The 26,479-nt window shown below is 42.1% G+C and overlaps 1 protein-coding gene across 2 annotated transcripts in view; it reads right to left on the reverse strand.

Annotated features, from left to right (window-relative positions):
- The window catches only part of SLC25A13 (solute carrier family 25 member 13), a 153,341-nt gene that overhangs the window by 83,070 nt on the left and 43,792 nt on the right, over positions 1 to 26,479 (reverse strand). Inside the window, exon 4 of one of the 2 annotated variants that reach the window (XM_084896667.1) lies at positions 11,379 to 11,494. The exons of the other annotated variant lie outside the window; for it this stretch is intronic. Coding sequence (XP_084752793.1) covers positions 11,379 to 11,494 — 116 coding nt within the window. The remainder of the gene's footprint in view (positions 1 to 11,378; positions 11,495 to 26,479) is intronic. 2 annotated transcript variants of the gene reach the window in all.

Raw genomic sequence — 26,479 nt, forward strand, 5'->3', positions numbered from 1 at the left:
TTTCAGTCTGTGCCAAACAAATTATGTTTGGAAGGACTATAGGAAGTTCCCATAACACACCAATAATGGTGTATTATTTAAAGCAAGACTTCACCAAATAAGCTCAAAGATTCTTTGAGTTTATTTGTGGGACTTTGCTTTCTCTACAAATGTTTTGACCTAAAAGTCTGCTGTATTTTTCTTTCTCAGTGACAAAAAGACAACTACAAAGTGGCAACTTTTCTTTCCTAAATATAACCTCAAAATCAACTAATTTCCTCCAAGTTAACAAATTTCCCAGGCTACAGAGCCCGGTTGTAGTAGAAAGATTGTGATTTTTAAAAGCCGGTTGCAGATGACATGATCTTATATATAGACGGCCCTAAGGAATCCACTATTAAATGAGTCCAGCAAGATTGAAGGATACAAGACCAACATATAAAAATCAATTGTGTTTCCATACACTGAAAATAAGCAACCCAAAAAAATGAAATTAAGAAAGCAATTCCATATACTTAAGGATAAATTTAACAAACAATATGCTAATCCTATTCTCTAAAAACTATAAAATACATTTAAAAGAAATTAATGAAGACCCAAGTAAATAGGAAGACATTTCATGCTCATAGATTGGAAGATTTAATGCCATTGAAATGGCAATATTCCCCAAAGTGACCTATAGATTCAGTATAATCCTTATCAAAATTCAAGCTGGTTTCTTTGCAGAAATTGACAAGCTGATCCTAAAATTCATATGGGACCCAGAATAACCAAACAATCTTGGGGGGGGGGGGGGGGTTACAAAGTTGTATTTTAAATTTATTACAAAGCTCTAGTAATCAAGACTCTATAGTACTGGAATGAAGACAGACATACAGACAAATGCAACAGAATTGAGAGTCAAGAAACAAAGTCTTGTACTTATGGTCTATTGATTTTCATAAAGGATGATAAGACAATTCATAGGGAAAGATTAGCCTTTTCAGCAAATGATGCTGGGACAACTGGATATCACACGTAGGAGAAAAAAGTTAGAACCTCACCTTACACCACATACAAAAACCAACCCAAAATGGAGCAAAGACCTAAATATAAAGAGGTTAGTCTGCGATGTTCTTACGGGAGAAAACAGACAAAAATCTTTGTACTCCACATTAGGAAATGGTTTCTTAGAGATGATACCAAAAACACAAGCAATGCAGGAAAATAACAGGTAAATTGGACTTCAAAATTTAAAAGTTTTGTATTCAACAAAAGTGAGAAAATAGACTACAGAATTGGAGAAAAATTTTGCAAATCATATTAGCTGATAAAGCACTCTGGAACATACCTAGTATTATCACAACTCAATGAAAAAAAAAAAATCACCCAATTTTAAAAATAGGCAAAAATTTTGAGTAGATATTTCTTTCTTTTCTTTTTTGTTAATCCTTACCCGAGGATTTTTTTCCCATTTATTTGTTTATTTTATTGTTTTTAGAGAGAGAGAGTGGAAAAGAGGGAGGAGGGAAAGAAGGAGAAAGGGAAGAGAGAGAAACACTGATGTGAGAGCGTTACATGGATTGGTTGCCTCCTGATTACGCCCCATTCAGGGCTGGGGATTGAACCTGCAACCCAGGTACTCTTGATAGGGAATTGAACTCGTGACCTTTAGGTGCATGGGTTGATGCTCTAACTGGTAAGTAATGCCTGTCAAGGCTAGAGTAGATATTCCTAAAAAAAAAACCCACCACACATACAAATGGTCAATAAACATGGCAAGATGCTTAACATTATGAGCCTTTAAGAAAATGTAAATTAAAACCACAATGAGATACCATTTAACCTCCACTAATAAGATGTGTGTGTGGGGGTGAGGATATGAAAAAACGGGAACCCCTACACACTGCTGGTGGGAATGTAAAATGATGCAGCTACTTTGTAACAATTTAGGAGTTCTTCAAAAAGTTAAATACAGTTACCATATGACTTGGCAATTCCATTTCTAGATATATATCCAAAATACATGAAAATGTAAGTCCACCCAAATGCTTGTGCACAAACGTTCATAGCAGCATTATTCATACAAACAATCCAAATGTCCACTAACTGAAGGATGGATAAACAAAATGTGATGATTATCCATAGCAATGAAATACTATTCATTAATAAAAAGGAATATGGTGCTGTTACATGTGACAATATGAGTGAACCTTGAAAACATTATGCTAAGAAGCCAGTCACAATAGACCACCCACTGTATGATTCCTTTTATATGAAACTAGAGGCCCAATGCACGAAAATTTGTGCAAGAGTAGGCCTTCCTTCCCCCAGTTGCCGGCACCTACTTTCCTCTGGCAGCGGGGACCTGGCTTTCGCTCTGGCCACCTCTGGCAGGCGCCCGAGACCCAGGCTGCTTTGCTCCGGCCCCAGCTTCGTCCGGAAGGACATTGGGTCTAATTAGCATATTACCCTGTTATTATTATAGATGTCCAGACTAGGCAAGTTCATAGAGACAGAAGGCAAATTAGTGATTGCCTAAAACTATTCTAAAACTGACTGTGGTGATGGTTGCACAAATCTGTGAATATACAAAAACCCACTGAATTTTACCTTAAATGAGTGCAATAAAGCTACTTTTAAAAAACCTGAAAATGTCAGCTCTACTTCTTACTAATGAGTGACATCAGGCAAATTACCTACACTGATTCAAATTATTTACTTAATCTGCAAAGTGGGACTAAAATATGTATCTTAGAGGGTTGTCCTAGGGCTCAGCATATCCAGCACAGTGTTCTAAAACATAGTAGGTGACCATTAAATGGTAAAACTCCAAAATCTAAAGTCTTCATTTTAATCAAAGATGTTTTCCGGGAACTAAATATTTATGAATGCTATAAAGAAGAATCAGGCACAGTGTGATTTGGAAATATCATAGTTTATACGTTTCTCAAAAAGCAGCAATTTTCCTCAAATATTTAAAATCCATCCTTCTCTTGACTCACATATTAAAATTTTGAATAACAAGTGATTTGAAAAACTAAGTAATTCTCTATTATGATTCTGAAAGTATGAAATTAAAAAAGATTAAGATCCTCCACTCTTTACTTTGAAGATCTTTCATATAACTAGAAATATTTAATTGGCAAATTACTTGCACATGCCATTAAGTGGTTAGACTGAATTTGTTTTTACAAATTCTATGGGCTCTTATTCCTTAGCCTCCGCCACACTGCAATCTGAAATCATCAAGGTCTTCACTTATGCAAATGTTAACTTTCTATGTTTTTGTTTCCATACAGAATAACACAATGAATGCGCTTTAATTTCCCAAGGATTCCCTTTTTGAAGCTGCAAATCCACGGGAAAGTTTCCCATTAAAATAAAAAAGGTTTTCATCAGGCTACATTATTTCAAACCCTGCACCATAATCTCTCCCTTTCTCTCTCTCTCTCTCTCTCTCTCTCTCTCTCTCTCTCTCTCTCATGGATTAATACAATAAACACAAAAAAGGCTGTTTCGGTTAAACCAGAAAGCAGTGGCTTTGGAGGCAAAAGGAGAGCGGCTGCCCAGGCCGGCTGCCCTTTATCTCAGCAGTTTCGCTGGGGGCCTCCGCCAGTGTGTGCTCAATCCTCCCAGAAAGTTGTGGTTTCGCTCTCAGGGCACTAATATTCCACCCTGCTGATGTGGTTAACAACAGCTTAGGCGGCCGTCGCCTTTTAAGCAGGGAGCAAAGACAAATTGTTGAATTCGTGAGTTAAATGACATAATGGAGTAAGTGGATGCAGACCTATCTCTGCTGCCACGGGCTCCCATAGCAAGGTTGCCATTTCAAACCCTTTTGACAAGTGCCTTTTTATATTAATCACAGTGAAGGGTCTGAAGAGGACAGAAGTGTTCTGGCTACAATTCAGACTCGCACAAGGAAGTTCTAGGGGGGAAATGGATGCCATTAAAACAGCGTAAGGATGGAAGGAGCACTTTGCACGCGCAGCCCTTCTCATTCAAATGAGTTCGCGCTGAACCGCCATCCCGCTTTCTATTATTCTGGTTCTGAACAGGGAGGTACGGTGGTGGAGAGCATCTTTCAAAAAACAAGCACACCCGGAATATTACATTGAAGTGACAGGTGATGCTGGCACAGGTCAAAATTAGGGCTACAATAAAAACTTCCAGTTCTGGACTTGGAGAGAGATGGGACTGCCCGGCATGAGCTCATGGGACATCCTAGAAAAGAACATCGTCCTTCGAGTCGCGTCAGCAGACAACGCTGTGATTCTTACAAAACCAGTCACCTTTCCATCTGTGGGCCTGTTCCCACATCCGTGGAAGAAAGCTGTGAGCTACACACCAGCCAGTGTTCAACTGCAGGGTGAACCCCGTGCCCAGGCACAGCTCCCTCCAAACACCTCCCCAAGCCCCAGGCCCAAGGATTCTGACTCTGTGGATCTGAGACGGAGCCAGGGAGTCCACAGTTGTAATGGACACCCCCTCGTTCTCCCAAGGAGAACCCGCAGTCTGCCACCCAGATAAGAATCCTTCCTATTCGAAAACCTGATGGGTCTATATACCATCAAGATGAATACGCTACTGAAGTCAGAGTAGCAAATGATGGTTAACAACAGGAAAAATTAAAGGCTGGCTAGGACTGAGCATCACCTAAACCAACAGCAACAGAGGCCAACCGAGATGTTTTCAATCCATCTGCTAAAAGAAGTTATTTCAAAACAGACAGAATAAATCATTAGCGTTCTTTCAAAACACCCAAAGTAGGTCAGTAAAAATGGTGTTTGGAGGCATAGAGACGGCTGTGGTCACCCTCCAGGTGTGTGCCCAGGCCTTAATCACCGGCTGTGTTAATTGCCCCGAACGCTCCCTGGCCAGGAGAGAAGTCCTTAACCAAAAAGCACCAGCACTTTGAAATGCTTATAGGGATGCAAAGAATCCAAATGCATCCTCTAAATGCAAACATAATATCTATATTGTTTAAAAAAAAAAACAAGTGATGCTAGTTTCCTCAGACGGATGTTATAAAAAAGGAATTTTCTTGCAAAAGCTTTACCATACATTTCACCCATCTGAAATGCTTTCAAGAGCAGAGGTACCACAAACGTACACTCACAGCGATCCCATATTAGTGAAAAGCTGTTTTATTTCAATTAAAATGTCTAACTATCCACCTCCAACATATACCTAAACTGTAATTTTCTCCCAGAATGTGCAGTGCAGTACGCTCTTGATTTTGTTTCCTTGATGGACCTATCAGAGCAAAACGGCCTCGCGACTGTTGGGAGAAATCAGTCATTAGCAGCGAGATTACAGCAAATTTTCCAATTTAGAAAAACTGTATTTTTATCTCTCTCTCACACACGGAAAGAATAATGGTATGATTTGACTATTTTTAAGTGAGCAGTACAGTTTAAAATAGTCACATTTTCCCAGTGCCTCGAGCTTAAAGATTTACTGTTAGCTTTGTGCTCTGCATGTCTTCTTTCCTCATTGCAAATTTTCTTCTCCTTTCATCTACACACACACACACACACACACACACACACACACACACGAAGAAGCCCCTCATCCGGCCTCTCCACACCCACAGTCTTCTGAAGAGAGGTAGCTTTCAGCAGTCGTTACCTGAGGAGGGGCTTCCAGGGCTATGGAGACTTCCTCTCCAGGTGACACCCTCCCACCTTCTCCGCAGGCCTCCGCCACCCCAGCCCACTCCCTATTTTCAAAGTGGAGTGATGAGGTAGGAAAATGGACAATATTTTAGCCATTTGAAGAAGCATGGGCCATTTTCAAATTATCCCACCACCTGGACGGGCTCTCTGATACTACTATCTTGCAAAATTGAAGCCATTATGGTCAATCGTGCAAATCCGTATTTAGCCTTTCGTGAACAGAGGGTTTTTGACCCGATGAATTGGAACAGCTTCTGAACAGTCTGGGGAAATCAGGGAGACCCTGGGTACCCGGACACGCCACAACCTCTATCAGCGTGGAGGTCATTTACTTCCAAAAGCACATTGATCTCACCCAGGAGTCTTATTCTCCATTGGAATGTGGGTAAGAAATATATACAGGTCCCAACATTATATAAAGTAAAATCATTATAGGGCAAGGATACTATATTAACACATTTTTGTATGTGTAAAACACCAAAATCAGAATATTAACAAAAAAGAAAATTCCCCCAATAATCTTCCTTAACCCCCCCATTTCCCCCCCCCCCCCGGTATCTTTCTGAATAGTATTTCATTTTCCAAGACTCTTTACAAAGATAAGAAATAAATTTCCCTCTTTCCAGAGAGCTTAAAAAATTACATCAAACATTTTGTTTTCTTCTATTCCATACTTACATTCCTCTAGCTTTTTAGTTTATTATTAAATCTGGGTGCTTGCCTTCAAAACTTCTCATTTCCATACCTTTAACTCTCATCATTTTCTGCAACTTGAACCAAAGCGACTGAAGTGGGTTGTTTCCACATATTTCCTCCTGCCACCTAGCCTGTCCCTTTCCCCAGAGCACACCAAATTCACTTTCATCACAGCAGGTGTTCCTGGACAAAAATCTAACTGTGAGCCCAGAATGGGATCCTCCGCTTTGGAAAACAGCTTGGCAGTATCTACCGAAGCTAAATATACACACGTTTTATGACCCAGCAATTCTACTCCTAGAAATGCCTACACACACACACACACACACACACACACACACAAAATCTATGTAATCTATGTATATGTAAGCACATTATTTGCAGCAGCCAAATCAGAATTGTGCAAATGTCTGTCAACATTTAGAAAGAGTAAATAGAGAAAAGGACACACAATGGAATCCTATACAGCAAACAGACAGACAGACAGACTAAAACACATAAAGTAAAAATACAAAAAGACCTGGATGAATATCACAAATAAAAAATAAGCAAAAGGCCGAAACTGGTTTGGCTCAGTGGCAGAGCGTCGGTCTGGTTCGATTCCGGTCAGGGGCATGTACGGTACGTTGGTTGCGGGCACATCCCCGGTAGGGGGTGTGCAAGAGGCAGCTGGTCGATGTTTCTCTCTCATCGACGTTTTTAGCTCTCTATCCCTCTCTCCTCCTCTCTGTAAGATATCAATAAAATATATTAAAAAAAAAAAAAAGTAAGCAAAAGAAATAGGAATGAAAGGGTACATGCTATCATCTCAAGGTATATTTCTAAATATCAGGAATCAAAATAAGAAAACATAATAAGAACAAGACTGTTGCAGGTATGTTTTGCCTTGAAGGAAACGTGAGAACACAATAGGTCAAAGGAACAAAACTGAGGGAACAAAGAAGACCTTTTCATAGTAGCAAACATAGGGAGTGGTCTAGACAGCGAAAGGTGGTGAACATAAACAAGGTCTCGGATAAAACAGGAAGAGTTCCCTGAAGCGGGACCCTGGGTGGTCGCTCCATCTGACTTCTGTTTGCTGAGCACTGGGCTATGAGCGAGTGGGAGCACGAACACTCATGGCTTGTTGACCAATGCTGGTGCTTGCTGAGCTTAGTGAGCGAGTGAGCTCTGCCTCAGACAAGCTGTTACGTGGAAATCCAATGTGTAGACAGATGAAAGTGTTATTGTGCTCCTCTGGGTGAAATGCAAAGCTCGGAGGCGAGGATGGGAGGCACCACGGATCTGCAGTCACACGCCAGCCTCCCCTGCAGCCCCCAGGAAGGACCCAGATGACCCTCTTAGAGTGAGAAAACCATGCTCACCCCATGACCCCCAATGACTGAGTCGATCTGAGGGATAAAAAAAGGGGGGCCTCCCTCTTTCACCATTCCATGCTTTACCCGGCCCAAAGACGTACAGTCTGGTAGACAGCCTTCGGAAATACAAAAGGCTCCTTCTTGGGTGAAGTACTGATAAGGGCTAAGGAAGTAACCAGAGGTAGAGTGAGTGACAGTGAATGTATCTCAAACAACCTCATATGGACAGACAGACATGTCATAGACTGAGGCTCTCTTCATACTGGGGGTCAATGAGACCAGGATTGACTAAGTCCTCTTTTCTGCCCAACTCCACAGGAAGGAAGGAAGGGAGGGAGGGAGGGAGGGAGGGAGGGAGGGAGGGAGGGAGGTGGGGGAGGGAGGGAGGGAGGGAGGGAGGGAGGAGAAAGGAAAGGAAAGGAAAAGGAAAAGGAAAAGGAAAAGGAAAAGGAAAAGGAAAAGGAAAGGAAGAAAGAAAAAGAAATTCTTCAACCTCATTATGAGTTTCCTGGAAAATACACTAATTGCTAGATTCTTCTATAAGGTACCTATTGTCGAAACACTCCTTAGGGTCCCCCTAATCCTCATGACTTTGTTTACCTGGACAAAAGCCTGTTACCCACAGCACCCACCTCCAGGATGACTCTACCCTATCATATGAAAAGTGGTGAAAAGTCAGCTGTTTTTCTGGAATTGGATGGTCATTTGGGTTTCTTCTTTGTACTACGCCTAGCACTTTCATTTTAATCCTACATAGGGATTAAGAGCACAAAAAAAGCCCAGGGCACATTTGATGACACCCACAGGTTGAGGACCATCAGCTCATCGCAAATGGATACAGCGTGTGCCCTGCTGTCTCTCTGTGAGAGGCTGACTGTGAAACACGTCACCTGTGGAAGGCACAGCGCCGGAGAGTGCTGCGCGTTCTCCTCCAATAACCACAGGCAACAGATGATGTGACTGGACTGTTACACCCTGGGGAGCCCCAATTTCTCACTTCAATCTCTTATGCTAGGGGTGTCGAACTCAATCAGAGAAGGGGCCAAAATCTAAAATCCAGCCTAAATCGCGGGCCGAATGGTTTACTGAACAGTCATAAACTGACAATGTCATAAACTGACAGCGGAGTGCAGTGATGACAGCGCGGTGCAGGCCACATTGCAAGGCCTGGCGGGCTGGATTTGGCCCTCGGGCCTTGTGTTTGACACATGTGTCTTATGCCTTCAGAGATGGGGCAGTGTTCAACCCAGAACAGGTGGTAAATAAATTACTGGTAAAAGGCTAGCGGTTAAACTGCAAGTAAAAAACAAAAGGGGTGGAGGGGTGTCCCAGACAGTTTGCTCAGTGGTTAGAGTGTAGTAGGCCCACAGACCTATGTGTCTCAGGCTGGATTCCCATTTTAGGCTCCATCCCTGCCCTCCTGGTCGGGGTGTGAAGGGGAGGCAACCAATCGATGTGTCTCTCTCACATTTATGTCTTTTTCTCTCTTCCCCCCAAGCACTTTCCTCCCCTCCATTCTCCTAAAAAAAAAAAGCAGGAAAAAGTATCCTAGGATGAGGATAAAAAAATAAAAAATAAAAATAAAGGTGGGCAAGAAGAGAAGGGAAGAGAGAAGAGGGGGTAGGAGGGAACAGGAGGAGGAGAAAGTAGACCTGTCCTTGTTCTTGCAAGTTATTTCCTTTAGCGATATTGTTTTTATAAAGGCCTTTGTTTTCCAGATAGCACCTTCATATGAGTAGATCTTTTCATCATTACGCGGTCCTATAAGGTAGGATTATTACAGAGCTAAATAAAGCTCAGGATGTTGAAATGACCTGCCCATCCGCAAACCACGAGTGAGAGGCAGAAACAGTTCTCATGCTACTGTTCTTCTTTCTACAAGTCCCAGATGACATCTGCCTCTTCGCCTGTTCTTTTCCTCTAATGACACTAACACCCATCTGCCCAGCACTGGCGAAAGTCCCTGGTTTCCTTCCTCCACCAGCCGGTGGTGTGGCTGGTGGCAGCAACGCTCCTTGGCACTTCATGCCGTGAAGGGAAGATGGATCACGGTGCAGGAAAACATCTGAAGTTCGTTTCTCAGTGTCCAGTCTCAACCCCGCTCTCTCCTTCCCGATGTGCTGCAGACGGAGGAAGACCGAGAACACACCTATGCTCAACACACTCAAACTCACAGGCCGGCTTGTGTACCCCCAGGAAATGCTCTCATGACATTTTCCCCAAACTGGCTTCCACTGGGTTTCTCAATGCCACCATGAGCTAACTGCTCGTTTATTACTTAAATATTTCAATGGGGACATTTTCCATTGGTGTTCCACTTATAGCAATGGTAAGAGGAATTAGGTGATGAAAATCAAAACAAACAAACAAAAAAAACTAAAATTATTCAAGGGATTTTTAAATATTAAATAATCCTCAGAAAATGTTCATGGAAAACATCTGAGCTTCCAGATTATATGAAACAAAAACAGGCAAATTCATGTGTTTTGCCTCTGCCCTCGAGTATGGAGCCTTAAGTAACTGTCATGTCAAATGAACATGGAACAATGGGTGGGAAAGGGTGCAGCTGCTGGGATAAATCTATTATACTTCTCACCTATACTGTGCAGTAATCTTCGATTCCGTTAAGGAAAAGGAAGACCAGAGAGGATGATTAACTTGGCTTAGAGACACAAGTGGCAGAGTTGGAGGGGGCTAAGTTTCTCCAGTTCCAGAACTATTCCAGAACCATTCCAAAATGGATGGTGTTCTATTACACCATCTGTGGTTCCTGCCATTTCTCATAATCCATCCAGTAGGACGAGCCCAAGAGGTCTAAGTGCTTTGGAAACTATGAATAAAGACCTTAAAAATGGGTGCACTAACCATCTCCCCTGAATGCACAATCCATATGCCCCAAAGGGCTCCCAAACTCTTCATCACGGGCACTGCTGTGTATGAAGGCTCACATGCACAGGCAACCTATGCCCGACACCCATCGTCCAGGGACTCCTAGTGCTCTCGGTCCAATCTGGTTTCGGTGGGCTGTTTCTTTTTAAAAAGAACTTACGACTGCCCCAGCCACTTCCTGGTCTTCCCTTTCTTCTAACACTTAAAAGACTTCAGGGTTTTCTGCGGCTTTGCAGCTAATCCACGAAGATGGTTCTGCCTTTTAGAACAAAGAGCAGCAGCAGCAGCACAGCAGACACTGCCCGCCCAGCTGCGGGGGGAACGTGCTGTTTAGAAGAACAGGGTTCTCCGTGCACCACTCGGAAGTGCCATCCTGTGCAGCACCTCCGGCCTGAAGCTACCCCCTGAGCACAAGGGGAGGAGAGGAAGAGTACTTCCTGTTCTCGGGCAGGCGATGAACTCCCTCATTCTGTCAGTGGAAAGAAAGCAGCGCTGACTGTGAAGATACGAACAGAAGTCCCATCTAGCTCTCACGCTCTACGACTCTGGGAAGAAGCTCTGCCACATCCTAACTCACCATAAATAAAACAAAACTAGAGCATCAAACTACTAAGCCAGAAACTGAGCTTTTCAAGCAAGGAGACAGTTGAACTGCAGCCCCCAAACACTGATAGCTTAGCTAAAAGGGATATGCTAATTTCTTAAAAGCGCTTAAACACATTTCGTTCCACGGGGAAAAAGAGAGGCTCCCACAGGCCTGCCCTTGCTTAGGTGTGCACACACTCACGCCCCTTACCAAACGTCACCTCTCCTTTGCCAGCTTTGTCAAACAGCTGGAAGGCCACCATGAACAAAGCATCCGGGGCGCACAGGACAGATTCAAAGGCTACAAATTCTTGAAAGGATATTAATCTGCAACATAAAACAAGCACAAAGCATAAAGTCAGTAGCCTGAAGAAAACAAAAGCATATGCAAACATGTACTAAGGAAAAAAATAAATAAAACTCAAAGCTAAAAACACTTAGCATTTCCTTTTATATACAGTGGCTGAAATGACAAGGTACGGAACCCAAAAGGGGTGACAGGGTTGGAAGATACAGTGACACATTATAGATGCATTATATGGTAATTTCAAATGTAACTTTTCCCCAACATTATCACTTTTGTTTCAGGCATAGTGTTGGATTCCAGAATTAACGCTTGGATACCGTGATAAAGATGTGATTGTACAACAGCAAATAGAGCAGCTTTGTCATTCATTAATAATTTCTTTATACACTATGGAAGAATGCTTCACAGAGATTCATTCATTATTGACATCTACTGACCCGTGTGGATTAAACTAGGGATGATAGTGGCAAAGGGGGAAGAATACAGATAAACCCAACAAAAAATGTGACAGCGAGGAACCTGCAGTCTGGTAAGGCAGATATAACAGTGATGTCGAAATAGTATGCAGGAAAGATAAAGTGTAAGACAGAGAACAGCGTGAAAGCAGAATTCTGCTAAGAAATCAAAGAAGGCTTTGTTGCACCTGGAAAATAAGTGAAATTCAAGTATGCAGTCATGCGCTTAAAAGGGAGGGTGCTTCTGCCTGGCCAGTGTTACTCAGTGGTTGAGCATTGACCTATGAATCAGGAGGTCACGGTTCAATTCTGGTCAGGGCACATGCCCAGGTTACGGGCTCAATCCCCAGTGTGGGGTGTGCAGGAAGCAACTGATCAATTATTCTCTCTCCATCACTGATGTTTCTATCTCTCTCTTCCTCTCCTTTCCTCTCTGAAAACAATAATATATATATATATATATATATATATATATATTTTTTTTTTTTTTTTTAAGGGAGGATACCTTCAGCAGGAGTATGCCTGCAGCAAGGCAGGTGCAAGAAAGCTGGGCATGTACGAGGAGAATGGTGAGAAACAGACTGGGTCTGTACGGTGGGATGCATTAAAGAGAGCACTGTGAAATGAGACTAGAAGTATAAGACCACAGTTGGGTCTGAAGACAAGTACAGGAAGCAAGGAGTGATTGAAAGTTTCTGAGCAAGGTCATGACATGATCAAATTTATCTGACAGGAAGAGCACGACAGGCCAGAGATGCTTTTGACTTTCAAGAGGTAAACAAAAGCACAAAATCTTTTCTAAAAATGTTCTTTGCCACTATTTTTGTATTTTAAATATCCAACTATGCCAATGGTACATTAAGAGAGTCCAAGTTTCTGTATGCTAATAGAGAGGAGAAGAAATCAGGAGCGTGTTCCAATGTTTCACAGAATACTTAACTACTTCTAAATATCTGATAGAGCATATTTTATAGAATGTCTTACAAAGCTACCTTAGCTGTTCCCACAGATGTCACCTGGTTATAATAATGTCACAAAGAAAGGAGAACCTCATGTTGTATTCCAATGCACGATCTCTGTCATTCACCACCCAAAACCATGCTGACAAGTGCATGGGAACATTCAAGAACAGCATGTGTTACAGAAGAATATGTGCCCAGAACGTTCTATCCTCTACTACGCAGTCCATTCCACTGAGAATCTAGGCTCAAGATCAGGGGTGGGGAGGGAGGGGGAGGAGAGCTAATTCCAGTCAAACCTTTCTAATTGGCCTAAAAGAGCTTATAACCTTTTAGGGAAGGGGAGGAAGTCATGTGCATATATACCCACCAGAATGCAAGAGCTGAGGGTCACGGTAAAAGAAGAAATAAAACCACCGAAGGGCACAAAAGAAGATTTATTTTGCCTAGAATTGGGTAATACTTCACAGAGCTCTGGCATTTAAAGAAGACATTTTAAAGTTGACAAGATCTTAGAGCTCATCTACTTTAACCTCCTCATTTTACTTCTGAGAGAACTACCGTGTTTCCCCGGAAAAAAAAACATCCTCCAAAAATAAGACCTAGGGCATGGAAAGATAAGACATCCCCTGAAAATAAGACCTAGCGCAACTTTGGGAGAAAAATTAATATAAGACACTGTCTTATTTTCGGGGAAACAGGGTAGAACTTAATGACTAGTATCAAGTGAACAATTGGCTTCTGGCATTTGGGCCTAACAGCCATGTGTCCTGGTTTCCATTTCACTGAGAGAGGATTCCAACCGGTATAGGAAGATGGGGAAAAGAGAGAAGGGTCCAGAGAGGCTGTGCCAACCTGAGGTAGGAACGGAGCAAAGCTAGGACAAATGCTATGTTTCCAGAAGGATGTCAGTCACAAGGAGTAAAGAAGTGGCTTGAGCTGTAATGGCAGCTAACCTGTGAGGGGCCTTCAAGGCAGTGAGGAGTCATTGAAAGTTGTAGGATTGAAAAATATAAGATTCACATAAGGAACAGGTGTGGAAGATGAATTTAACAGAGGATAACAAGATAGCATGAGAGCGAGGGCTAGCTTGGGGTTCTCACCCAGGGCTAGAGGACCAGGACTGAAAAACGAGGAAGGGCGAGAGCAACACAGTGGAGGCAGAAATGGCAACACCTGGGAGCCACTGGATGTCAGCGGCCAAGTCACTCCACCACTTCTAACTTTGGTGACTGAGTGGGATGATGATGCCACCAAAGATAAAGGGGAGGGGGGGAGAGAAAGGAATAGGTGGAGAGAAGGGACATGAGAGAGTAAGACCAATTCTGACCAGGTTAAGTGTGAGATATCAGTTGGACACTGAGGTGTGGTATCCAGCAGAAAACCAAAAGGACCAGCGTGGAACTGAGGAGAGAGTGTGTTCCCCTGCGACCTCATGCTGAAGTCCTAACCTCTAGTATGGGGGTGTCGAACTCAATCAGAGAAGGGGCCAAAATCTAAAATCCAGCCTAAATCGCGGGCCGAATGGTTTACTGAACAGTCATAAACTGACAATGTCATAAACTGACAGCGGAGTGCAGTGATGACAGTGCGGTGCGGGCCACATTGCAAGGCCTGGCCAGCCGGATTTGGCCCGCAGGCCTTGTGTTTGACACATGTGCTCTAGTACCTCAGAATAGGAGCTTATTTAAAAACTAGAGGCCTGGTGCACAGATTCGTGCACTGGTGCGCTCCCTTAGCCTGGCCTGCGGGGATCAGGCCAAAACTGGCTCTCCAACATCCCCCCCGGGGATCCCTGATTACGAGAGGGTGGTTCTCAGGTGATGAACCCTAGAATAAGGCTCCCTCCTCTCTGGTTCCAGATGTGTCACCCGAGAACTACAGCTCTCAAGTCACTGTAGCTCGGCAGCTCCTGTGTTGAGCATTTGCCCCCTGATGATCAGTGCACATCGTAACTGGTTGGAGCATCTGCCTCCTGGTGGTCATTGTGCCTCATAGCTACCGGTTGAATGGTCGGACGGTCGCTTAGGCTTTTATATATATATAGATAATGTTGTTGCAGATATAATTAGTTAAGATGAGCTCCTAGTGGAGTAGGGGGGTGGGGAGGGGGCACCTGATCCAATGTGAATACAGTCCTTATCAAAAGGGGAAATGTGGACACAGACGTGCAACGGGAGAATGCCAGGTGAAGATGAAGGCAGAGGTCAGGGTGATGCTTCTATAAACCAAGAACATCGAAAATTGTCAGCAAACCATTGAAGCTGAAAGGGAGGCATGGAGCAGGTTGTGCCTCTGAAGGAACCAACCTTGCCAACACCTTAATCTTAGCCTCCAGAGTGTGAGACAATACTTTTTTTTTTTTTTTAAGTCACTCAACTCGTGGTATTTTATTACAGCAGCCCTAGCAAACTAATACAGGGGCCAAGATTTGAGAGTCTTTAAATAAAGGCTACTTAAAGCTGTGAATGAAACTGCCCAGAGCATTTCAATCAGAGATGTACGTTCAGACTACTGAAGAAGTACAGAAAAAAAAAAAAAAATGTGTTTCTGATTGTCTGTTTCCTTCTCACCACCCCTCCTCACACCCCATGACCCCCGCTGAGCAGACCCCAGCAACCACACAGCCACATTGCTCACCAGGTTCACTTGCTGCCAAGTAAAAGGCAGAAAATAATCTGATTTGGTCGATTTTTCCTGAACAGATGATAGGGTAGTTAAGAGTGAATCACACATACAGTGTGGTATCTAGAAAAGGCACACTTTATTTTTTTTTTTAAATATATTTTTAAAATTGATTTCAGAGAGGAAGGGAGAGGGAGGGAGAGAAAGAGAGAGACATCAATGATGAGAGAGAATCATTGATCAGCTGCCTTCTGCACACCCCCTAATGAGCCCACAACCCAGGCACGTGCCCTGACCGGGAATCCAACTGTGACATCCTGGTTCATAAGACGGAGATCAATCCCTGAGCCACACCAGCCAGGCTAGAGAAGGGACATTTTTAAAAATTTAATGATTTAAATAAAGAAAAGCCTTAAATAAAACAAAGAAGAGCATCCTACATCTCTCAAAATGGTACAAGAAACCTGAAGGCTATAGCTGTGCGTGAACAAATCCCCTGGCAACGTCAGAGTGCTTTCCTAACCACAACAGGCCAATGAATACTCTGGTATTTTAGGCATGTCACACATACCAGAAAGGTATGTGATTTGGTAATCCTGTTAGATACAAGTACTCTACATCGATGTAGGAGGTACACAGATGAACCGTGAAATCACAATGTCTTACTGTTCATTAAGATTATTTTGGATTTTCAAGGTAATCTGACGAGAAGGCTACCAAAGTAATTATATAGTACTATATTCATTTATGGCATGGTATCTAAAAGCATTTATATATGTTTTCCATATAAACAGTTCTTCAGTCTTGCTTTACAGATTTAATGGGTATTAACAAAAATTACAACAAAGAATACAAGCTTAATCAAGTTCAGACCTGGCTGCTGAGTTCGCTTCGTTCCCTTCCCACCCTCCACTCTCTAAACGCTTTTGACAAGGTTAGATGTCTTTTAAAATAAATCACGCAGCTCTGATGAACTCTACCTCCTCTCGAAGGAAAAGTATTTGACATTAAAGCTTACCTGCAACAACCAGTAATGAGACATGGGCCAGCTAACATGGAAGCAAACAAAGAAGTCACGCTTTCATGGACCTACACTGCTCAGAGATCAGGTTTCTAACTACTCGATTTTATGGTTCTGCTGCTACCAGAGATTTTTTTTTTTTTTTTTTAAGTAAGTCATGTTTGTTTTCCAAACTCGAGCTGTTTTCTCCTCCTGAAAGCCATTTATAACAGCAGCAACTTAAGAACTCCTTTAACACATTAAGCGCCCAGTCAGTCACTGACATTATACTTTCCCGTCTGGAAGACAAAACAGGCTGGGAGCTTAACGTGTTAAAGTCCAGGTAAAGCAGGGAAAACACTGCATACTACTATCAAATATTGAGCCAAAGAGGACAGGGATTAAAAGTGGATTCAACTATGACAAGATTAATAAATATCATCTATAAAAAAGCCTAAGTGACCATTACAACCAGTTGCTATGATGATGCACTGACCTCAGGGGGCAGCCGCTCAATGCAGGAGCTTCCCCTGGTGGTCAGTACACTCCCACAGCCAACCTCCCTCAGCCAACCAACCTCCCACAGCCTCTCCCCTGCTGGCTGGCCAACTTCCAATGGTCCCTCCTTCTGGCTGGCTGGTCCCAATCACCCCGATCAGTTCTGTTTGTCATACAGGCCAAGGGATCCCACCCATGCACAAATTTGTGCACCAGGTCTCTAGTATACATAGAAAAATACTGGAGGGATAGACGCCAAAACGATCACAGTGTGTGTTTTTTTTTATAGTAGCACCACTTTTGGTCTCCTACCCACACCCTTCTCTACTTTAAAAGGGATAGTTTTTAGCCTGATACTTTTAAATTCAATAAAGAATACAGACAGCAAACTTTTGATACTATGGAAAAGGTAATAAGTAATATAAGAGAACTGGAGGTAAATTACTCAATGAATTCTGAGGATGGAGGGATTATGACTGTATTGAGACAAAGGAAGAGATGGGGAAATTAGGAAGAAGTGACCAAGTGGACATGTCCTAATTTCCCCATCTCCTCCTTTGTCTCAATACAGTCATAATCCCTCCATCTTCAGAATTCATTGAGTAATTTATCTGCAGGGGATGAAAGAAGTCGCAATTGGTGGTGGGAGAAGAAGAGGCTATCAACTGCATTGGGGCTCTGGTGCTTACTCTATGTGCTGGGCAAAGGCCAGTGCTAGGAATACACAGATGAAAATGCAGTATCTCCCCAAGAACTGGTGGTCCAGGGGGATGGTGAACCAGGAACGGAGGAAGAAAGGCCGGAGGTGAAAACCCACATGACATGGCGGTTCACTGTAGTGAGGACAAGTGCATGCAATGCAAGGCATGGTGGCCATGCCCTGAGGGTAGACAAGGGTCTGAAATGTTCAATGACATGGCAAATTTGTGTTCCAGTGTGCTTAATCTATCAGAGGAGTGATAAATGAACTGAAAGGATAAGAGCCCAGAGCTGGGGAGATGGGCTGGTTGAACCCAGGAAAGAGCCATGAAGGCCGGAAGGAGAAAGATGTGCTGCTATGACAAAGAGACAAGAGTCAACAGTGCCATGATCTCTAGAGGACAATGTGACAATACAACAAGACTTACAACTGCCCACACTCTTTGACACACCCCACTTCTAGGAACTTATCCTAAAAAATAATTAATGTGTGCAAACTTTTATCCACGGAGCATAACTGATAATCATGAAAAAGTGCAAACCACCTCAATATGCACCAGTATGTGATTGATTAAATACAGCAATACTACCCAACCAGTGAAAATGGTTGTCATGTTGGCCCTATTTTGTTAAAAATGGACTAAAGTAATATTTTATACAGCCACACGGCTTGAAGGATGCAAACCAAAGTATTGGCAGTGATTATTCTCAGGAGTTAAATTATTAGAAATTTGCTTCCTTTTTTTTTTTTTTTTTTTTTTTGCTTGACCATATTTACTAATCTTTTCAGTAATACACACAGTATAATATTTTTTTGTAATAAAAAAAATACAAATGCATATAAGACAAAACAGCAAGGACCAAGACTTGGGTAATGACAGAAGGACTGAATAAGAAAGGAGGGGGGAAAGGGACTAAAAAAAGAAGAAACAAATGACTGAAACAATCACACTACCTCTGGCTATCTACGGGGACAACCTCCATTCTCCTATTTCTCCTGCTGTTGCTTATTCTCACGAGGCAGTGACTCCTACCCCATGTGGTCCCTTTCATCTCCAGCCTGGCTCCTATCTCCAGGCCAACTCTGCGGCTATGAAAGTTTAAGAAGCCACTGCACATAAGGATCCGATCTGTTTAGACTTCAGGAAGTTTGGTTGCAGACAACGCACCATATCAAAACCCAATTACCACTTTTCCTTACGGTTCCTAACCACAAGAGTGCTTCGCAAGAATAACTTCTCCTTACAACACTCTTCTGTGTGCTATAACAGAAGCCAAACTATTGTCCGGGATTAATGGCAGAGATAAAAGTAAAATCCAACTCCAAAAACAGGGCTCCAACCACCAGACCACCCAGGTTCCACGAATGTCAGGGTGTGGGGAGTGAGGGAAGCACACAAGAAAACACAACTGGGCTTTCCTGCGATCACGTTTATCCAAAGAGCTTTGGCCTTCATTATTTGAACATCTTTATTAGCTTTGGGCGTTTTCCAGTTCTTTTATCTCCCTCCCCAAAGCCTTGCAAATATACACTGTTCAGGCCACCAAGCACATACATACCCTATACCTAGATATGCCAGGAAATAGCCCAGACAGTAAGGATAGCATGAAAATGAATAAGATTGACAGAATCTGTATCCCCAAGGAATTATAGTCTAGTGGGGAAGGTAAGCAATGAGGAAAAACATATAAATAAAAAGATAAGATGATTCCAAAATCAGGTAACTGTTGTAGAAGATGTGGAATGCATTAAACCAGTATTCCTCAGGACCTATTCCACTGAACTGGTCTGAGAAGGACTAGAGCCACCATTTGTTTTTTTAAACTTCTCTAGTGATTCTACCATGCAGCCAAGCTTGAGAATGATGGGGATGGCAGAGCGGGAGCTGCTTGCCTAAGGTGGTCAGAAAATGCCTCTAAGGAGGAGGCATTAAGATCCAAATGATGAAAAGAAGGAAGCACTGGAAGACCGGGAGGAAGGGTATTTGGTGCAGAAGAAACCGTTTAAGAGCTCGCCCTGAGACAGGCCAGGTTCCGTGGGACTAGCTCCACGGGCCAGGAGACACCTGAGTGGCTGGAGACTAGAGGAGAAGGGAAGTGAACAGGGACATGGGATGAAGGAGTATGCAGGGTACAAGGCCCTTGGATTTTATGCCAAGGGAACATGGGAAATAGCCACTGTTGGAGGGTTTTATGCAGGGGAGTGATGTGACCTCATGAAATGACTACTCAGAAGCCTGTGGAACACAGACTACAGGGCCAAGCAGTGAGTCCACAGTCGGAAAGTGGCTGTGATAGCCCTGGCTCCGTCAGTGGTCCTGTGCCCTGAAAGGTTGCTGGTTTGACTTCCAAACCGGTCAGGGCACATGCCTGGGTGCTTCGGGCTTGATCTCCAGTAGGAGGCGTGCAAGAGCAGCTGATCCATGTTTCTCACATTGATGTTTCTCTCCCCTTTCCTCTCTCGTCCAAATTAAAAAAAAATAAATAAATAAAATAATAATAATAATAATAATTATATATATATATATTTAAAAGAAAAGAAAAGAAAGTGGCTCGAGTAGGCTGGACTGGAGTTGTAGAAGGAGAGACATAAATGAGAATGACTAAATCCAGAATATGTTTTCTAGACAGAGCTGGGGGGTGGGCTTGTCCTGGAAGTTTTTAAAGCCCAGGAGCAGGAAATTCAGGTGCCAGCTGAGAACCCTGGGTGGCCGGTGGCTGCAGGGGCCATGGCAGCCAGAATCTCAGGCAGACTCTAAGGCCCCGAGGTTCCTGAAGAGATGAACACTACTACTCAAGCAGATGATGACGGAGCTCATAAATATTTTATGTCATATGCCTGTTAATGGTCAGTGAGCAAACAATCTAAGCTTCACAGCCCCGATATGTAAATTTATTAACAGGGACAATGCATTATCACCAATTTTATATTCTAGAAACCATCAGTAGTAAGGGGAAAGAGACCTGAGTTCTATCTAGTGTTCCCTTTGCCGGACTGATCTTGCCAGGCAAGTTGGAGGAGGCCTTCTTTTCTGATCTATGAAAGATGGCTGTCTTGCCCTAACCGGTTTGGCTCAGTGGATAGAGCATTATCGGCCTGCAGACTGAAGGTCCCAGGTTCGATTCTGGTCAAAGGCATGTACCTTGGTTGCCGGCACATCCCCAGTAGGGGGTGTGCAGGAGGCAGCTGATCAATGTTTTTCTCTCATCGATGTTTCTAACTCTCTATCCCTCTCCCTTCCTCTCTGTAAAAAATCAATAAAATATATATAAAAGGTGCTGTCTCCCATGCCTTTCACTCTACAATCCCATTCTCTTCCACTTTCCGTTACAGGGAGCCCCCCGTGCTACTCTGGCTCTGGCATGGCCTTGGCACTGGCATTCCCGGGAGTGCATCTGTTCTGAGGCCAGCTGGGCTTCAGCTCGACTGCTCACTCGGGTTCAAATCTCACTGTGGCGTTTGCCAAGGGCCTATTTAAATTCATTGGCTCCAATGAAATCTGGCAGATTGAATAGCGTTCAAACAAGTAGGTTACTACTGCCTGCCTTTTAAAACCTATTAAAGATTTTATTAGAGACTTTACTGTACTGTTATCATGAATTTAGCCTATAAATACAGCCTCTGCACATATCATTGCCTCCATATTGCCAAAAAAAAAGATAAATATATAGACTCTCGTACTTGGGAGCTTAATGCAGTGATACACCCACACTTCCAGCTGTACCTGTCTGTCCGCTGCCTCGTATTTCACTCCATAGAGCATCTGAGCGGCCAGAGGCTGGCTGTGCGAACGAGTGGGAGTTATGGAGGGTGTCCTTATACCGCCTGCATTTTCTCCCTTACCCGAGGGATCTCACATCTTTGCCAGGTGAGTCCCATCCCTTCTACTTCACTGTTGCTAATAGTTCATTCAATTACACCCTAGAACACGTCTTCCACCTACACATCTTCTATCCCCAATCCTCCTTCCCCTCTCTGTTAAATAATGCTGCCAGGCAACCTCAGGAGAATGCGTTCCCTTGTCCTGCTACATGCCTCACAATGACCCATCTTTTGACCTTGGAGTCATAAAGACACTCTAATCCTGGCCGATCCCCACAAGACTGATACTGCAGCAAGGAGAAGAATCGCCAAGCTTCTTAAAACTAGAGACAAATCATACTCTATCTCTGTAAGACTCTAGATAGATTCTCTATTAATTAAATACTAATAGACATCCTTTTTTAAAATCCTCATCTGAGGATATTTTAGAGAGAGAAGAAGGGAGGGAGGGAGGGAGAGGGAAAGAGAGAGAAACATCGATAGGTATGCACCCCAACTGGGGGCTGAAACTGCAACCCAGGTACGTTCCCTGACCAGGAATCAAACCTGCAACCTTTTTGGTGGCTAGGACAATTCTCCAAGCTGGGACCACTAATAGACAGTATTTAAAAACTAGAAAACTATCTCATCATATTATATTATTTCCTATTTTATAAAATTACCAATATTGAGAGCAGAATTTAAGGTGCATTAAAAATATTCTAGCGCCAAAACCGGTTTGACTCAGTGGATAGAGCATCGGCCTGCGGACTGAAGGGTCCCAGGTTCGATTCCGGTCAAGGGCATGTACCTTGGTTGCGGGCACATCCCCAGTGGGGGGGTGTGCAGGAAGCAGCTGATTGATGTTTTTCTCTCATCGATGTTTCTAACTATCCTTCTCCCTTCCTTTCTGTAAAAAAATCAATAAAATATATATATATATTTTTAAATATTCTGTATTTTACTTACATCATCGGTTAAACAGTATTTTGAGATCTATCCACAGACTTGGTATATTTTTAAAGGAAAAATCTAAGTTAACACAAACACACACACACACACCCATCATTTTTAATTGGGGATTGCCTTTAAAAGGGAAAGAAAGACCACTGGCATAAAAAGAGGGAAAGCAGTTGTAAGCCATATTGGAAAATCAATTAGGCAAGCAAAGTAGATTTTTTTTTTTTAATGTAGGTTTTCTATATCTTCCCAATTCTTTTAAGTAAGGCTGGATGAGGCGGCTTTGAATTTATTGAAATGGCAAATGAAGAACAATACCAGTGAGATAAGCCACAGATAAGAAACCAGTACCTGAAAGCCAGCAGGCATACAAATTAAATTTATTAACTAGCATTTTTTAAGTGACCTCTGTGTACTGGCAAACACTGCAAAAAGTAGCAAGTTAGTTGTTCAATTGCCACTGGGTAACCAGTTGCTTCAAACGCTTCCTGTAGAGCAGGCACTGCCAACCCCTTTGTTTATCTGACTTCAGTCTCCAGCTGCTTGTTCCCTTGGTTTAGAGCTGAAAAGCACAAAAAATGCCCTCCAGCTCAAGAGACCCTGGGTGCCTAAGGCACAGAGGACAGCCCAAGGGACAGAACTTTCTCGTGCATACTTTTAAAGATGGCCATATTGCCGAAATGGGTTTGGCTCACTGGTAGAGCCTCGGTCTGCGGACTGAAAGGTCCCGGGTTCGATTCCGGTCAAGGGCATGTACCTTGGTTGCAGGCACATCCCCAGTAGGGGGTATGCAAGAGGCAGCTGATCGATGACTCTAATCGATGTTTCTAACTCTCTCTATCCCTCTCTCTTCCTCTATGTAAAAAAATCAATAAAATATATTTTAAAATAAATGTCTGCCAATCTGCTTGGTGTGAAAAGGTCTCCTGGTCTTTTTTATAAATAAATAAATAAATAAATAAATAAATAAATAAATAAATAAATAAAGATGGCCATATCATCTATGCATGTTCTTTGCTCAAATAACACTTTAAAAGAAAAAAGAAAAAGAAAAAAGATTGGGTTAAATGATTTTTTTAACTGGAACATAATGCCTTTCTCAAAGTGTTTATCTTAATCTCTTAAGCAAGGAAATGATGAGTAAAACAAGATCTGAAAACAAAAGGCACCTAAGCATGGACACGAAAGTGTGGAGCAAAAGTGCCACTTTCAGTTTTTGAAAACTATGTGACATCACTTTTACTGATTCCTCTTTGAGAAACATTATCAATGACTCAGGAACATTTTAACATGTTCTTCCGTTCTGCTACAAATCCTACGTTTTGGACCCACACAGAAACCTTTTCGATGTAATTGTAGCATAAGCTACTGGCAAAGCAAACATTAAGTGACTGAAGCAGCTTTTATCATTCTTTTAAAAATAAAATTATTCATGGTGTGGGCAGGAAGAAATAGAAGTACACAGGCTTGAGCCAGAATATCACACATGCATACAACAGCCAACATTAATATCTGCTGCGCCAGCTGAATTCAAATTAACCCAATTTTACATGTTAATTAAACCAGCTATTTTCTTCTTATTGTATTTTTCCTTCTTAAATAGTAGAGTCTACAAGGGATTCCCAACAGACTTGTTCCAACAACAATGACATATTCATTTACTTCTATTATGACCATACAATACAGTAACTGAGCAGTAATTTTTCACAGTCAATTACGTGTGTGGTTCTTTATGCTTAAAGATGCTGAAATAATGTGTACTACAGAGCCATATGCCCGAATCTCCAAGTCTGCCTGCCGCAGTTGCCGGGGTAACACATTTTCTCTCCGGTTTAGCATAACCCTTCATTGAATATCATTAGCTGTCATTAAATAGCAAACATTAACATGAACTTCAATACACTACTTTAGATAGAGTCATTTTACCCATATAAACAAGTGCTCCATCATTTATAGGAAGCTTAAAATTGATTATGCTTTTCTGTATTTAAGACCATGAAAGAGAAGAGAAGAAAAAAAAAAAAAAGTGCCCACGTGTTGATTCCAAATTGAATTTGCAGAAATTTCTGTTACCAAAAGAGATCTCAGACCTAGTTTTAGGGGTAACAATTCTCATCAACAGAGTCATAATAGTCAAGGGAAGCATAGGAAGATCAGGTTTAAAAATTTATCCAAAGTTGTAAAATATTTCCATCAATTTCATCTTAATCAAAGACTGTTTCACCCTCCTTCTGAGGGTGGGGGAAGGGGGCACTTGAGTTCAGTAACAATAAATTTGTTGAATAAGGCATTTAAAAACCAAAGCACATAGTAATAAATAGAAGGCACAGGATACACTGTGCATTACTTAAAGTATCTTAAATACTAAAAATGTAATGGAGTGTCCTCTAGTTTAGGTATGGTGATATTTGGTTTACACAGGCTGTTCTGGAGCAATGCCAGCATTAGGAGTAGCAGCCATTCCCAATAATTTCCATCAGCCCCTCATCCCGTGCCACCCCGAACAAGCATCTGTGTGTAGGGAAAACCATGTGCTTGCTTTACAGACTCAGCCCTAAGAGTGCTCTCCCTTTCCAAACAACATTACCACTTTTAAGCCCTGAAATCATAATTCTCCTGAGATACATCATAATTCCATGTAAAGCTAAACGGACTCGGCCTCTGAGCAATTGCAGCTTGTGCTGTGTCATCTGCATTACAAAGGCCCTCCAACTTTTCGTTGATAAAGGACACACACAAAAAGGCAAAGCTACCTCCAATACATTTTCTCACCTTTCCCTCTACAGGAGAAAGGCAGGCTCCAAAATCCTAGAACTGGGGGTGGAAGAACTGGTTAAGGTTCAGGAGGCAGCCCCCAAACTGTCCATAGTCAATTTAAGAATAACGAAAAGAGAAATCTCTGCCCAGAATCAATGAGTTCTTGGTATTGGGATTGAGATCCTAGATTCTACAATTATGGCGATTTTTTTCTTCTTCTTCCAACATCTGTGTCCTAATCCCAAGTAAGGAAGAAATGGCCACAGGAAAGGGAGTGACTTAGTCTTGGCTAGTGGTCTGTTCTTACCGCCCATTGATCCATAATTATTCAAGCAGCTGTTTGCAAAGGTGAATGGAATCTCAATCACCATGTTCAGTGCAGGGGTAGAGGTGTGGTAAGCAAAGAAAAAATTATGTGATAGTAAATGTATATTCCATTTTGGTTTCAGCATTCTGCTTTGAAATGAGGTTAATCATGAGGAACAAATTGATACCAACAATAAATTTTAGGTAAAATATTTTCAAGATATATTGGAATTAGTAAAGATTTAGTTACTTCTCTGAAGCTTCCATGACAATTCGTGTTCTGAATGATGATTATCTAAGACGCAGTAGGATTTCAAATAAAAGTTTAAACTTAAAACTAAATTAGATAACTATCATTACTGGGAAAAGTAGCCTAGTAACTCAAGAAACGTTACTAATGAGAACTGAAATAAACAGTGATTTCTGCTTACAATATTCTGAGTAAGTAACCTTTCTGGCTTTTACCCCAAATTCAAAATAAACAGAATGCTATTTCCATACCTATCCCCAATACAGATTAATTAAAAATTAAATATATGAGCATAGTTTGCTTGTCTAAGCACTTGCCAAGATCCAGTAAAGAAAAAAAACAAACCATAAATTTTTCATATTTAACTTTGTTTCAGGATACTAATGATCATGAACAATGAGTTCACCTATTAACACAGGGCACACCCATGAATGTAGATTCCCAAAGCTTATAGTCAAGCTTGTGTGAGAAGGTCCAGGGAGGAAAAACAATCAAACATTAAGGTCTTCTGAAAATAACGAAAAGTATTCATTATAACTGTCTGAGCCTGGTCTACCTAGGTAAATTTTATTTTACTGCCTGGAAGTACTTATATAAATGCTGAAAAAACAGGTAAGGAAAGAAAAATTTTCTGTCCCAACTGATCCAACGTGGTTTCTGATCCTATTCCACACCATCTCTGCACCCATTAGCA

Source organism: Pipistrellus hanaki, assembly GCF_964339955.1.
Source record: "Pipistrellus hanaki genome assembly, chromosome: 10".
Taxonomy (NCBI): domain Eukaryota; kingdom Metazoa; phylum Chordata; class Mammalia; order Chiroptera; family Vespertilionidae; genus Pipistrellus; species Pipistrellus hanaki.